The sequence below is a fragment of the Arvicola amphibius genome, chromosome 6 (assembly GCF_903992535.2).
Source record: "Arvicola amphibius chromosome 6, mArvAmp1.2, whole genome shotgun sequence".
Lineage (NCBI taxonomy): Eukaryota > Metazoa > Chordata > Mammalia > Rodentia > Cricetidae > Arvicola > Arvicola amphibius.
This window is the reverse complement of record NC_052052.2, coordinates 127,772,816-127,788,004: the sequence shown is the minus strand read 5'-3', so window position 1 is coordinate 127,788,004 and position 15,189 is coordinate 127,772,816. Positions and strand designations below refer to the sequence as shown.

Below are 15,189 nucleotides of genomic sequence, written 5' to 3'. Positions count from 1 at the left end.
AGTATGCCTGAAGACAGTCCTTGCAGATACTTAGAGCTATTATTTCTTTGGCTCCAAGAACTTTCTAGATTGACAATATTTTTATTTTTATTTGGAAACAAGGGATATTGAAGTGCATTATGATTGTAGTTTTTTTCTCAGTACAGTGTAAAAATTGGCTCGTGTTAGTGGGTGCTGGTTGTCATAAAGTATCCCAGGGGTTCCATGTTATTGCTAGAAAAATACGTCCCTCTTCAATTCTATTCACTTGACTTGCATTAACTTACAGTGATTCTAGATCTGTTTGGATTGTATCTTGTTTTCCAGAAAACATTACTAACAGCAAATTTTGATAGGAATATCTCAATGCTTTTGATATGTTTGCTAGTAAATAGACAAAAGGAACATTTACAAATTAATGTTTTCAGATGTGATATTTTTTAAAGCATTAGTTTTTAATAGCCCCAAAATTCATCAGTACACATTGAAAAGGCATAAATTGAACAAAAATGTTTGGAGGGATGAGTCACTATAGCATTGCTCTGTTTCTGAGCATTTCAAAGTAGATAGAATGCAGACTTAGCATTTTCTGGGGACCATTTGACATTTCAAGATATTGACATGAATGGCAATCCTTTCTGCATTGTAATTCAGGCAGCCAAGGAGGACATGGTAGAAAAATAGATGAGAAGGATTGTCTAACAGATGCAAGGATGGCAGTCCATCCGTGGCAAGGTTGTCTTCATCTTCCTCAAATTCAAGACGAATCTAGTCATGAAATGATAAGCACTTATCAATTGTAATGTTAACAATTATCATTCTGTTGTGCTTTTAGGTGTTGAATAAAGATTTGGGAAAAAATTAGGAAAGAAAATCTTTAGCCCAAAATATGGATTTTCATGAGTCTAGAAGAGGCCGCCGTAGATCTGTTAGTTATCTGGAAACTAGACGCAAGATCTCCCACATATATTTTGGACATGCAGCCGGTCCTAGATGGAATATGTCCCTACAAACATAGATAGAAGTTGCTACTTGACTGTAGATGTGGGTCTGAGTGAAGGACAATAAAGGAATTAGTGTTAGCTTTCCCAAGAATGACCTTTCCTGTATCTTTGGTGTTGTCTCTGCGGTACCATTTGTGCATATTGATTTTATTAGTTCACTATTTCTTCTTCCTGCTTTCAATCAAATCTACCCAGCAGCTAATATCTGGAAACCAAGCCACAGAAATGACGTGGACTGTTCTTGGTGGTTAACATGCAGACAGACCAGTGATGGTGTGAGATCTCCTGAAATCTCAAGAGACGTTCACTCTGTCCAGGAAGGGCACTGTCCAAATTACTGTGAGGAGAAATCCCTATCTCCTGAAAGCCCTGGCTGTGAGGTGTTGAGTGAAACACCTTTGAGAAAGTTGGAGTTGCCAGCAACCCCTCAGGCAGGAGGCTGTCTAGGTCACTCTCCCAGGAGACATACTTCAACCGTGTTTGTCTCTACCAGGGTGGCAGCTTTCACGAATGAGAAAAGCAAAGTAGTAAAAGGCGGGATCTTACCAGGTTGAGTAATGACTTGACTTCCTTTAGTAGTCCTGCGAGTCTTGTTAATTTTGAAACTGCCTCTCTGATTTTAGAAATGAAAGCACCAACACCGGCGATTGACTCCAGATCAGCAAAATCTGTTACTACATGCCTCAGGGTGTTGTTCCAGACAGTCAACACACCTATGGTCTCTTTCAGGAGGACCTCAGACTAGGCAAAAACAGTTGCACATCACATTAAAGTGTATGAAAAACTGCAGGTTGAATTGCATGTGATACAATGTCGCTTGTGTTATGCAATGCTTTGAGGATCATTAGCACTAGTGTTAGTACAGTGGTCTGTGAGTGTCTAGACATGGACTAGATCTTAATCTATTTTCTCTTCCTTTACTTTTTAAAGATAATCTCTTCCTTCACTTTCCCGTATGTTTACAGTTACAGATATGTGAAGCAGATGTGCAGAATGTGCATAGCCAATCTATAAAATCATCAAAGAGCACAAAATATATGTGTGGTGCATTCAACTTGATAGATTAAGGTTGGTTATGTAAAGGAATAGGATGGGAGGGTGTCATAGTTACTATTAACAGGTTGCATAATGGGTCAGCCTTGCACCAGATGCCATATTTGCCTCCTGTGAAGCACTTACAGTATTTCCCAAGATGTAAAACCCAAAGAGAAGGCAGCAACATCCGAAGGGAATTGTAAGCTTTCCCCATGGATTGCTCTATTTCCTTCCTTTTTCCTGTAATGACCCGCAACTTGACAGAGCTGGGGCCCCTGCTTCAATTGATTCGATGAGAAACTGACACCAAGGCCTCACCTGAATCTCTTGGTCTTCTGTTGTCTTATCTGGAACAGGGAGGGAATAATTGTAGCATAGCAGGGGAATTTTGTCCTGGATCCCGGGACCTTTAGCATACTCTTTGTCCTGGAAATGATGAGAACATTAGTGATTTGGAGAAGTGAGCCAATAAATCCATGAGTAGTACATTAATGCATTTGGTCTATGTTCACTTTTAAAGGATGAGCACTATATAAAAATATTTAAATTTAGGAATGAGGAAAATGATGCGTTGGTATAGTTAGTGAATCAGATCAGTAATATCACTCTTCCAACTACCCTGGAAGCCTATTGACTTCTCTGATTTACCATTCTTTTGCTTTCACATGCTTTCTAAAAAGTTGTTATTTGAAAGAAAGAAAAAAAACATAACTACAAAACACTTGGTGTTTTAACGATGCTCTTTCCTGGAATATCATTGGCACAGTGAGTGTGGATCTGTGCTTGTGACCCTCAGCTTCCTGTTACTTGTTATCACTGAGTCTGTACACCTTGACGATAGAATTTACTTAAAAATTCAAACTGTAATTTGATGATTATAATATAATCAGTCATTGGAAAACTCATGCATAAAATTCAGAAATACCATACAATGAAAAACTAAAATAAAAATAATATACTCAATGTTTCCTATTATCATAATTTATTGAAATTATATTTTGTTAAATATATTATTTAAAATACCTGTATTTGAATTTTATAGTGAGCAAAATTGTAAAGATTAATGACCCACTAGGGTTCCTAACAAGTTGGAAGGTTGTCAGTCAAGATTGCAGAATGAAAAAATTTCTAGTGATTAAGTAGAACTATATGAATGTGTTTATTACACATGCGAGAGGCCTATGCTGTACGTTCCATATTGTTTGATGTTCTTGTCTATTGTTACCACCTTAACTGACTTAGCGGGAGCAAAGCCTTTTCATCCAGAAGGCGGAGCCTATTTACAGCTGTTAAAATGTTTCCTTCAAAATGGTAAACTCATGCTTTACAATGTCTCCCAAGTTTGGGGATTGCTGAGAAGCTATAATTATTGCTATCATCATTATTGATTTTCTCCTTCCAGTGTTATTTCTCTAATTGTAACTGTTCTTAATTTTAGCCTTCCCCTACAAGCCATTGTGCCTTATTGGGTATCTGCTGTGCACTAAGTGAAAAATGCTGATGGGGACTGGCACCCAGCACCCTCAAAAATAAGGTAGAAATTCTTTTCAGTCAAACATTATAGGGTTTTCTGTCCCACGTAGAAAACTTTTAATTAAAAATAATTTAAAATATAGAAATTTCTTATAGAGAAAAAAACCCACTTAGACTTCCCCCCTTAAACTTAAAGATTTCACTGAACTGTTCCATTCTTCTGGTTCTGTCTCAGTGTCAGAGGGTTTCTTGTGCCTATGGAGATGGTGTTATATAATGTTTGGACCACGGTGCTTCTCTGCTGAGCTGCAGTACCACACAGATACTGTTGGGAAAGCTCCTCTTGGGAGAAGCCGACCGTAGGTGAGGTACTTACGAACTCATTGAGCATTTCCGAAGTGAGGAGCTTTGTGTTCTTAGACAAGCCACGAGCTTGATTAAACAAGTACTCGAGCGTCAACTGGCATTGCCCGTTTACTGCTTCACACATGGGCACACAAGCTGCATTCTCCCACAGAAGCATGCTTGACAAGAGCGGCAGCAGGAGATCCCCTGGCACGAAGAAAGAAATCACTTATGTGGTTTTTCCAAGGGAAGTTACACGTTATGCTGTCTGGGGAAGCCTTGTCTAGCCCCTCTTTTGTATGGATTAGTACATTTGAGCCAAATTGGGAGAACAAACATCATCCACTATGAAAATCATCTCAATACATACCCTTCATGACAAGATCAGACAGGTGCTAAGACCTCTACTCTGATCAAGTCAACTTTCAGACTTGTGACAATGACCTGTGCTGATCCCATCAGGTGATAGACCTCTAAAACATTAGCTATTTGTTCTTTCATGAGGAAAGATCAAGTATGTACTATATTCTTCCTCCCTCCCTTCCTCCCTCCCTCCCTCCCTCCCTCCCTTTCTTTCTTCCTTCCTTTCTTCTTTAAAATTTTAATTATTTTATTTTATTTTTTTGAGACATGGTCCCTCTGTGTAGCCCTGGCTGTCCTGGAACTCACTTTGTAGACCAGGCTGACCTCAAAGTCAGAAAGATCCTCTTGTCTCTGCCTCCCAAGTGCTGGGATTAAAGGTGTGTACTTCACTGCCTGGCCAAAAAGACCTTATAAACCTTAGTGATATAATCAAAGAGAATTTTCAGAAATAAAAAATATGAGGACCAGTTGGAGCATAGTATTTAAAATTCTTCCATAAGGTATGAAGATTGAAATTACAATTCTCAGAATCTAATTAAATGCCTGGTGGATCGAGGCCCTTGGTAAATCCAATTTCTTAAAGGGCAGAAATAGAGGATACCATAGAAAACTAACCTTATGGGTAAGTTGTGATTACACCCGAGATGCCTCAATGAATAAGGTAGATCAATTGAAGCTGATTTCTGACATAAACCTCTAGCCCCAAGGATCACACCCATGCCTGAGAATATGAATACAAACACACATAACACAAATGCTACCCATGAAAATGAAAATGTGCAAAAAACCTCAACAAATGAGAAAAGCCTCTCCCAAAACAAAAACCCAAAATGATGCAAAAACCTGTGAATCTTAGAATCCAAGTTTAACAGAACCTTTGATGGAAGCAATTTGAAATGTCCAAAGTAAAAGGAGGGAATCATTAAGATTATGGTGTGGGAAACATCTAATCTTAAATACTCCAAAGAATTAAAAAAATTAGAAAGGTTATTCAGTGTGAATGTTAGTTAACCAACCCTTTTAAGTATAAAATTAAACTCTTGTCAAAATTAACATCTCAATTTTCAAAAAACATATGTTTTCATAAGTTAATTTATACTTGGTAAATACACACAGACAGATATACACGTGCACATGTACACACACACACAATCTTCTATTTCTCATTGAAGAGATATTATCAGTCTAGATATGTTACTCTTTTGTTTCAAATTTCATAAATTTCTTAGTTGTTACAAATTCAGTTATTTCTATTCCTATTACTTTTCGAAGTTATAATGTGTGTATATCAATTCCCTTTCATATTCCTTCCCTCAAACTTTCCCATTTACCCTTTCTTGCTCTCTTTCAAGGTCATGGTCTATTTTCTCATTTATTGTTATTACATACATACATGTACTCGTTCAGCTTTCTTAATATATGATAAAAAATATAAAGGCCAATACATGGCACTTTATATTTTACAAAATCATTTGGTTTGAGCCAATTTCTCAGGAGAGTATAAGACACACATCTGCTACTGTTGTCTATATTAGGCTGAGAACTGAAAGTTTCAATAGGTTGAAGTCAGTCGGTCCAGAGCAGTGACCTGGAACCAGAAAAGGATACCTGTTTCATCCTGGAATTGTAACAAATTGTACCTATTCATTCATGTGTTCTCATTCCAGATAATTTCCCATATTAAGATGGACCATTTCTTGTCCAGAGGCTGTCCTGAGCATTGGAGATTGTGTTTCTACTCAAGAGATACTGGTAATACAAATACCTTGTTCTGTTCACTCCAATCGAGACAACACAAACCATAGAAACTGCTACATTCTCTGGAGCACAGAAGGTTCTTTACTGAACTGTTGATGGAAGAGTGTACTGTGTCTTGTGCTTTTTATAATGAAGATTATAAATTTTTCCTAAAATACTACAGGAAACCAAGAAAGCATTTCATTCATGCGTAGTTTAGTGTAAAGTTATGAATTCATTCAGCTTGGAGGAGCATAAGTGGAGAAATACTCACAGAAGCGGCGATGTGACAAACACAGCCACATCTCTGAGAAACCACTGCAGTGTGGATACCAACTGAAGAAGGCCACGTCACCCGAATCCTGCCTTCAATGAACTTTCCACCACCTATATAGTCCATCAGACCACTCCCAAAGGTCTGCAGAGATGGACTGTGGAAAGAAATGATATGTGGAATCCCAGGTGAGGGTCCCATGATGCTGACTCCTCAGGGAGTGTTGACAGTCTCATCGCCATAACGAAAGCCCTAGCTTCATCTGTATTGTTTGCCTTATTTCTACACTCAGTTAGCCTTCAGTTTTATCACAGTGGGATCATCACTCCCAGATGTCACTCCAGAGGAATGTAGCAATTTCCTAACACTTCGTCTTTTCCCTCAGGCTCTTACAGTCTTCTGTCAACTCTTCAGCAATATTTCCCTATAAATAAGATGGGTGACAAACTTTATTTTATTTCCTTTATGAGCATTGGGCCACCATGCCACAGTAATGATAATATAATATCACTATTTTAATTGATATAATTTTCTCTCAGTAACAACCAACCACTATAGAATTGGTCTTTGCTACAAGGTTAACAGCAACAGTCACATGTGGTATAAATGTATTTTTGAAAAGTTCATAGGCATACCACATCTATTTATCAAAATAGCAATGAAAGTCTTCCAATCCGTCAAGGCTAGAACATTCTCAGCCATAGATTTTTGGCATGGCTTAGAATACAAAACATGGGTTCCCATTTTGAACAAGTCTTAACCCAAGTCAGAATGTGGTTAGTTGGTTGCACCGTGAATGTGGGGCCACTATTGAAATAGCCATTATAAGTTTTGCTTAGATTGATTATTGTGTTAATATACAGCCTATCAAGTCATTTATTAATACTTCACTCCAGTATTCTACATATATTTGGAATTATCAAGTCAGCAGGCACATTGGGAGTTTCTAGCTCAGGCCCAGCCTTATTTATCCATACCCTGAAACAAGAGCCTATTATATCTTCATCAGCAGGTTTATCTCATTTGGTTTTGATGTATGTAACATCAGAGAACATGCCTTATGGAGAGCCTTTGAGGCCTCACTGGCTAAACAATCAGGACAAAAAGCATCTCATCATATAATGCTAATTTTCAGATGGGATAGGCATGGTCTATGAAGATTTACTGCTACCTTCTTAACACAAGGGAAATTAATTTTGTAATTCAGCTTCAGGGCTATCCTAGAAACAACAATAAGGTTTATAAATGTGTGAAAATATTCCATTGAGTTTACAACAATTTCCTCTAAGTATCATCAACAGGTTGTGTGTGAGTCGCTACTTAATTAGCTCTTGAGAATACAGTATTATTCTCAAGTCATTTGGCTTCCTCATCCTTTGGCATCTCAAAGGGGCCAAGCAGCTGGTGAGACTCAGACATCCTGCTTTAGGCAGGATTAAATTAAGTAGGTGATGGTGCTCATAGCACTTGCTACATTCCCTCATTTGACTGGCTCTGGGTACCTGATCTGCTCCAGGCTGGCTCTGTAACGGCTTCATTTTGGTCATGTGCTAAGTTCAACTTACAGTTGACCCTCTCAAAGAAATTCTCCAACTTTGGTACACATCATGTGTACCAACACCTCATTCACCCAGTGAAGGTGTTTGCAGTGGAGATGTGACCACTGTATCATATAAATCATCTTATGGTCACATGACAACCTAAATACTTTAATTGTTCTCACTCATGCTTATCTCTTACTGTCTGATTCTTTCAGTTAATTTTGATATTGCTGTGAATTAATTTTAAATTAAGTATTCATTCAGCAGTTGCACTTTTTCACAATAGGGCACTAAGAAATCTGTAATTTTATATTGTCTTTATAGCATCTTAAACAGATGAGAAACATACTGGCAATTCTGTTAGTCAACACAAGGAGGTGATTCCAAACCCAGGAGAACCCTTCACAACTGCAGGTCCAGTGCCAATCAGTAGCACCTCTTCTTCCCTTCAGTAAACTGTGCCTCACAAAACTCACAACACATCTGAAACCCATAAGCATTTCATCTGCTCCTCTGTCAGTATTTTCAGATAAACTCTCATTTGATGACATCAAAATTCTTGCAATTTTTTTCCTATAATGATTTCTATAGTATTTTACAAACCTATTTTTTTCCTGTCCTTTCCAGATGGGCCATTGATGTCGGAACTTAGGTACACAAGTGGTTTTAGTAGGGTTGTGTTATTGAGACCTGCAAGTAACTTGGGTTTGTAAAGTTCTAAGGCAGTCATGGTGGAATGAGAGAAGCAAAATCATGACAAAGAGGGTCACTCACTGACAATGAGACAAGTTATGCATTGAGATCAGGCCAGAGTTTCTACATAACAGCAAGGCAGAGAACCAGATCCTATGGCACTGAGTTTCCAGAGCAGTGATTCTGGACGTCACCAATACTGTGACCCTTTAATACATTTCTCTTGTTGTGGTAACCCCCAATCATAAAATTATTTTCAATGCTACTTCGTAACTAATTTTACTACTGTTATGAATCATAAATAATTTTGGAGGTATGGAGCTTACAAAGGGGTTATGACCCAAGGGTTGAAAACAATTGTTTTAGAAGATCTTCCACTCAGAAAAACAGTTTATTAGAGGGATCAAAAAGGAAGTAGTATTTATCACTACCCTAGTTACTGTAGATGAAAAACTTGTTGAGTGGGAACCATCTCAGTAAGTTCCATATCAAGTTGACCTCCGTAGAAGAAGGTCCTTATAGGGTACCCAGGTACCCAATTTTCAAGTACAGATTTGGTTGGTCCCTATAGATGTGTGAGATACTTGAGTCTTGTTGAATGATGACACCTGATATACTCTATTTTATGGTTACTCGAAAAATCACTGGAAGCAATGAGCATCAATGACTAGAAATGGGGAAAAAGTTTGATCTTGTCCTGGATGTTGTCAGTTACCAACCAACGTCACAGAAAGGAGATTGGCATTGGTTAAGAGATGTGGGAAAGGAGCAGAGGAGCTGAAAGGATTTACTTTGTCATAGGGTTAAGGAGTTCATCACAGCTCTTCAGAGAGTACACTGTAAGCAGTTCTCCCCTTAAGTAAGACTATTCAAGGGGAACACTGCATGGGAATACACAAGTTTTGCTTTAGTATTTGAGCAGCAAAGGAATCTTGTGCTGTGGGTGGAAATGGGAACCGGAAGGGTCAATATTGCTCACACAGCCCTAGGCACTTCTAGCAGATGGTGGCTACTGATGAATACCTTTGGGCCACAGGACTGGATAACAGGCTGTCAGAGAGGAAAGACCCTTGAATGTCAACGGGGACTGCAGTTTTAAATGTGGATCTGATCAAATGTCATTGGGGCTGCAACAAATTAAACAGATTAAAGTCATACACAATCTGTGTTATGGTACAAGAAAAGCAGAAATCAATAGCCTCAGATCAACAAGGAAATCTCCAAGACTGAGTAAATCAAACACATAAGACATAGGTAACAACATAATCTGAAAGGAAATAAGAAATACAAAAGTGAATAAAATTTCAAAGTATTCAGTGAAAAGCTAATGCTGTCCTGAGAGGGAAATTTGTAGCACTTAATGGCACTGGGTGAATGTCAACATTCCATACTGTAATCTAATAAAATGAGAGTAAATTAGAAACCAGAGAGAAAATAGAAGGAAATCGAAACATTACTAAAAATCAGTAAAACTGAATATAGGAATCTGAAAATAGCGAAACCACAGGTTGGGTCTCAGAAGAGAAAAGTCAGTAGAGCTTATAATCCTCTAGGAAGACTGACAAAATAAAGAAAATGAAGCAAATCATTAAAAATAACTTCATGGCTTGAATTTAAATATTTCTCTTAGGCTTATTTCTGAACAATTGATTTTTAGGCATGAAAATAATAAATTTATCTTACAATAAGTTAATAAAAATAATAACAAAAAGAAATAGCTACTAGGATATTAGTCAGCTAAATTTTTGAATTCTAGGGATGGATTGAAATGGACTTATTCATGAAAGTTCTTAAAGGCAAAGTCAAGGGTCCTTGCTATAAGTGCTTAGTCAGTTGTGTGAACTACATCTTGAAGATATCTAGCAAAAGTGTCACTAATTGAACAGCTATCTCTTCTACAATTCTAGAGAAGTCCCAGCACCTAGGGATGGGGAGTTCAAGATATAGAGTTGTGCTGGCTAGCTTTATATCAAACAAGTCATCTGAGAGGATAAAACCTCAATAGAAAAAATGCTTCCATAAGTTCAGGCTCCACATGTTCAAGCCTTTAGGACATTTTCTTAATGATTGATGAGGAAGGACCCAACTCATTTTGGGTGGTGTCATCCTTGGGATGTTTGGTCCTGGGTTCTAGAAGAAAATAGGCCAGTGGTTCTCAACCTGTGGGCCATGACCCCTTTGGGAGTTGAATGACCCTTTCACAGGAGTTGTCAAAGACCATTGGAAAACAAAGATATTTATATTATGATTCATAACAGCAACATTAGAGTTATGAAGTAAGGCAAAAACAATTTCATAGCTGAAGTCACCACAACATAAGGATTTATATTAAAGGAAAGCAAAGTTAGGAAGGTTGAGAATCACTGATGTAGGCTGAATAAACTAGTAAGCAACAATCCTCCATGGCTTTTGCATCACTTCCTGCCTCCAGGTTCCTGCCCTGCTTGAGTTCCTCCACTGACTTCCTTTATCGATGGACTATGATAATTCAAATAAACTTTTCTCTCCAACTTGCTTTATTCGTCATGGCATTTCTTCGTATCCATAGTAACTCTAGTGAGTACAAGTACAAATAGTTCCCATAAACACCCCCAAGAGGAGATGCTCTCATTACTTTTAACGTTAGTTGGGTTGTTTCTCCACTGTGTTTTCCTATGAAATAGCTTTATGTTATAAAACCAGACTCCTGGAGTCCTCCTCGAGGCCCTCAGCAGCTAGATCAAATAGACTGGGCGATAACAACCATACATCTCTTATGTTCAAATGCCAAAAACTTCCACCTAGATAAATTTCGGTTGTGAATTAATTCAGCAAATACCAAGATTTGTAGTGTACTCTCCATACAAGGAGTTGAACCCACAATTGCAGTAGAAACTTAGACTGTTTATTTGAAATTATGCCATGTGGACACAGTGGAACTTTATTCAGTGATAAAGAAAAGAGAAATCATAAAATTTGCAGGAGCAGCAAGTTAAATAAGGTGACCTTAACCCAAAAAGACAAATATTTCACATTTTTCTTCTATGTAAATATCGTACTTACAATGCACATGAATAAGTGGAAAGGTGAATGTGGTTGTAGAGTGTGAAGTTATAAAGGAGACTTTGAGACTGGACAAAGAGAAGTTGAGGAAGGGAAGCAGTTTAAAGGGCACATGTGATACAAAATTGGAGAGGAGACTATGGAGGTAGTGGGAGATGTAGGTCAAGGTTATTTCCTAGCAAAAAGGGTGGTATGGGAAGTCCTTCTCTATATGTGCTGCTTTTATTGGTTTTAATAAAGCAGCTGCTCTTGGGCAATGACTTAATAGGATATAGCCAGGCTGGAAGAGATCTTTATAGAGTGAGTAGGCAGAATCAGGGAGAAGCCACATAGCTGCTGCCAGAGACAGAGCCCCGCTGGAGCCTGCTGAAACTGCCGGTAGACCGCGACCTCATGGTGATGCACATATTAATGGAGACGGGTTAGTTTAGGATGTAAGAGCTAGCGAATAAGAAGCGAGAGCTAATAGGCCAAGCAGTGATTTAATTAATATAGTTTTTTTGTGTGTGTGTGATTATTTCAGTTCTGGGCAGCTGGGAATGAACAAGCAGCCTCTGCCTATAAAGGGGTGGGAATTAACATTAACAAAAGCAAATCTTCTTTGAAGATGCATGCCTTATGAAAACCTAATATGTCTATGATTTAAATTTTTACAAACATAATAAGTAATGAAAAGGAAAGTGGTAGTGTATTTCCAAGTGAGAGGACATGGACCTGAATGGAGGAAATCATCAGGAACTCAAGGGCAGCTAAAGCACTAAAAGCTGTGGCTTTCACACACCGTAGTATTGGGACAATCCTTTTGTATATTGTGTGAAGATGTGTCTCTGTTTAGCCATGCCTGCCTATGGAAACTTCTCATTGGTTTAATAAAGAGCTGAATAGCCAATAGGTAAGTAGAAGAGGATAGGTGGAACTTCCAGCAGAGATAGGAACTCTGTGAAGGAAACTGAAGTGCGAGACATTTGCCAGGCAGACATGGAGGAAGTTGGGCATACAGTAGAGAGGAGAAGTAATGAACCACTCGGCAAGAGGTAAGCTAATATAAATAGATTAATTTACGTTTTAAGAACTAGTTTGGTGAAAGCCTCAGCTAAGGCAAGCTTTCATAATAAGAAGTCTCTTTGCCATTATTTGGGGGTTGGTGGTCCAAAGAAAGACCTACTCTATTTAGCATCCAATATGGGACATGTATATCTAAGCACAGGGCCTGAGAAATCTGAGAAAAGTTCCAGACAAAGAGTTGGACACAGCTTCCTAGCAGGCAAGCTTGGAAGTGCTTGCTGTGTTTGACCTCCCCTTCTTGTCAGGCCAATTGCAGCAGGTAGCCTGGACATTTACAGACTGGTTTACATGAACATAGAAAGACTGCAGGCACACAGAAAGCCAGGTATAGACCAAGAAAACCTCTAAACATGTACAATATGCCTGAAAATGTGCTTAGGTGCTGAAGAAAGGAAAAAATGAGTATAAACAGTCATTAAAATAGCTTAAAATAATGAAGTGAAATCTGTAAAGAGGGAGTAAAGTTATATAAACAGAATAAGTCATAAAAGGATTAGAAATATCATCATATATCACTTTTGGACCCTATATAGTGCTCTACCTAATTTAATTTTTAAAAATACTAATGAACAGAATACAACGGTTACTGAGAGACATTGGATAGTAGATAAAACTGCTGAATTAAACCAGTCTATGTTTTTGAAGGATGCCTTAACTTCAGAATGAAAGTCAGGAAATTTTGTTGCATTGCAGGGGTGTGGGTATTTTTGCCTTTGTTTCCACAGGAAACAAAAAGCTATGGGTTATTTAAAAATTAATAAAGATCAGATTTTAGAGAGAGATATCCTGAAAAATTTTGGCTGTAGACATGAAGAAAGAAACCAAAAAAAGCTACCAGACATGTGTTGTATATGCTGATCCCTCACATGGGAACATCTCCAAGACTGGATGAGACATGATAAATCTTGACTGTGGAGTCCTCATGACATTTTGGTTATGCGGTCCAAATAGATTTATAAGATTGACAGATGCCTTTTACCTTCTCAAACATAGAGAAGACTATCATTTTTAGCTCACTTGTGCACACCACACATTCTATACCCGTGCTAATACAGATATGTATGTTACCTTTAAAATTTGTGTGCTTTCAGAACCAAAGGACCAGACATCAGAGAAGACAAAACAAATATCCCAGGTGATCCAGCTCCATAGAATGCCTCCATTGTTGCTTCCTTAAAAATTTGCTCAGGTAGCCAGGCAGTGGTGGCGCATGCCTTTAATTCCAGCACTCGGGAGGCAGAGGCAGGCGGATCTCTGTGAGTTCGAGACCAGCCTGGTCTACAAGAGCTAGTTCCAGGACAGGCTCTAAAAAGCTGCAGAGAAACCCTGTCTCGAAAAAACCAAAAAAAAAAAAAAAAAAAAAATTTGCTCAGGACAATTTCAAAGTGGTTGGCTAAGATGGTCCAGTCTCATAGACCTTTGCAGCCAGGACTTCAGCTAAGCTCTGTACTTTCTTACTACACAGAGAAAGGACATACAGCTGTCTCTCTCAGGACTTGGCAATTATCCCAATTTTCTCTGGGTTCCCTAAAGATGCCATTGCCACCAAACAACAGGAAGTAATTTTAAGAACATGACACTAACATTCCCGAGAGGTTGGGTGGGTTGTGTTTGGTCATTTGGTGAGTTATGGATGTACATCATCATTTAGGGGGTTGGTTATAACTTATTTTATTCATGGTCAGGGAAAAAAAAAGCTAAGAATAGGAAATGAGATTCAGAGATCGATCGCTTTCTTTTTCTTTCCTCTATATTTGTTTCTCTTCTGTTTAGTGTTTAAAAATGGAGGGTTGGGGATAAAAAGAAAGAAAAGGGATGCAAGGAATGATAGGATAAAAGGACATATCATTGAATCTACTTTTAAAATAAAAAGCAGCTACTAGTCAAATATTTGCATTGTTATGATTTTTTTATATTAATATAAATTTAAGATTTTTTGTTACAATGTACAGTTTCTACTCTTGTTCAAGGTACTGTACCTATGTAACTCATTTTAAAAGTATATAAAGTTCTAGTTCTTGAAAGCTACTATTACGAACTGTTTAGGATATTTAAGAAATGCAGGATAGGGGCTGGATGGTATATGCTGATTTTGTGAGACATTGCCAGCATCAGTCATCAGCTTTGTCTTCTGCATCATGATTGCTACTTCAGTGATCAGGACTATCAGTCTCCAGCTAGCCTGCTATTAATAATGTTGACTACTATACTAGATGATGCGACTCATAAAAACACTAATTTAGAGGGAATTCTCAGAGATAAAAGGACTAGGAAGGTAGGATTTTGTGAAGGGACCATCAAAAGACCATAGATTTAATATATATATATATTTTTGCAACAACAGTAAAATGCTTCAAAAAATGTTTTAATTCACATGGAAGTATTGTGGGATATTTTGATTCCACTCTGACACGCTCAAGACTGAGCATAAAGTTTATCTTGAATCAGAGGGCAGAGCTAGCTATTAGCTGACCAAAATTAACCATAGAGATTCTGGAGGACCCAGGCCATATAGAGAGACAAAGGAAGTAGTAGGGAGGGGCTTAAAAAGATGCTTGTCCCCTTTGGATCAAGGAATGAGAGAGGTCACTGCTTGTTTCTCTTCACTTATCTGACCAATCAGGTTTTACTCTGGTAT

General features: G+C 38.1%; 1 protein-coding gene across 1 annotated transcript in view; it reads right to left on the bottom strand.

The window, feature by feature from the left end:
• Window positions 1-558: 558 nt before the first annotated feature.
• Window positions 559-15,189, bottom strand: part of LOC119816093 (prolactin-5A1-like) — a 35,992-nt gene continuing 21,361 nt past the window's right edge. The window contains exons 2-5 of the mRNA XM_038332382.1: window positions 3,868-4,043; window positions 2,337-2,444; window positions 1,530-1,724; window positions 559-747 (exon numbers count right to left, since the gene is read on the bottom strand). Coding sequence (XP_038188310.1) covers window positions 559-747; window positions 1,530-1,724; window positions 2,337-2,444; window positions 3,868-4,043 — 668 coding nt within the window. The remainder of the gene's footprint in view (window positions 748-1,529; window positions 1,725-2,336; window positions 2,445-3,867; window positions 4,044-15,189) is intronic.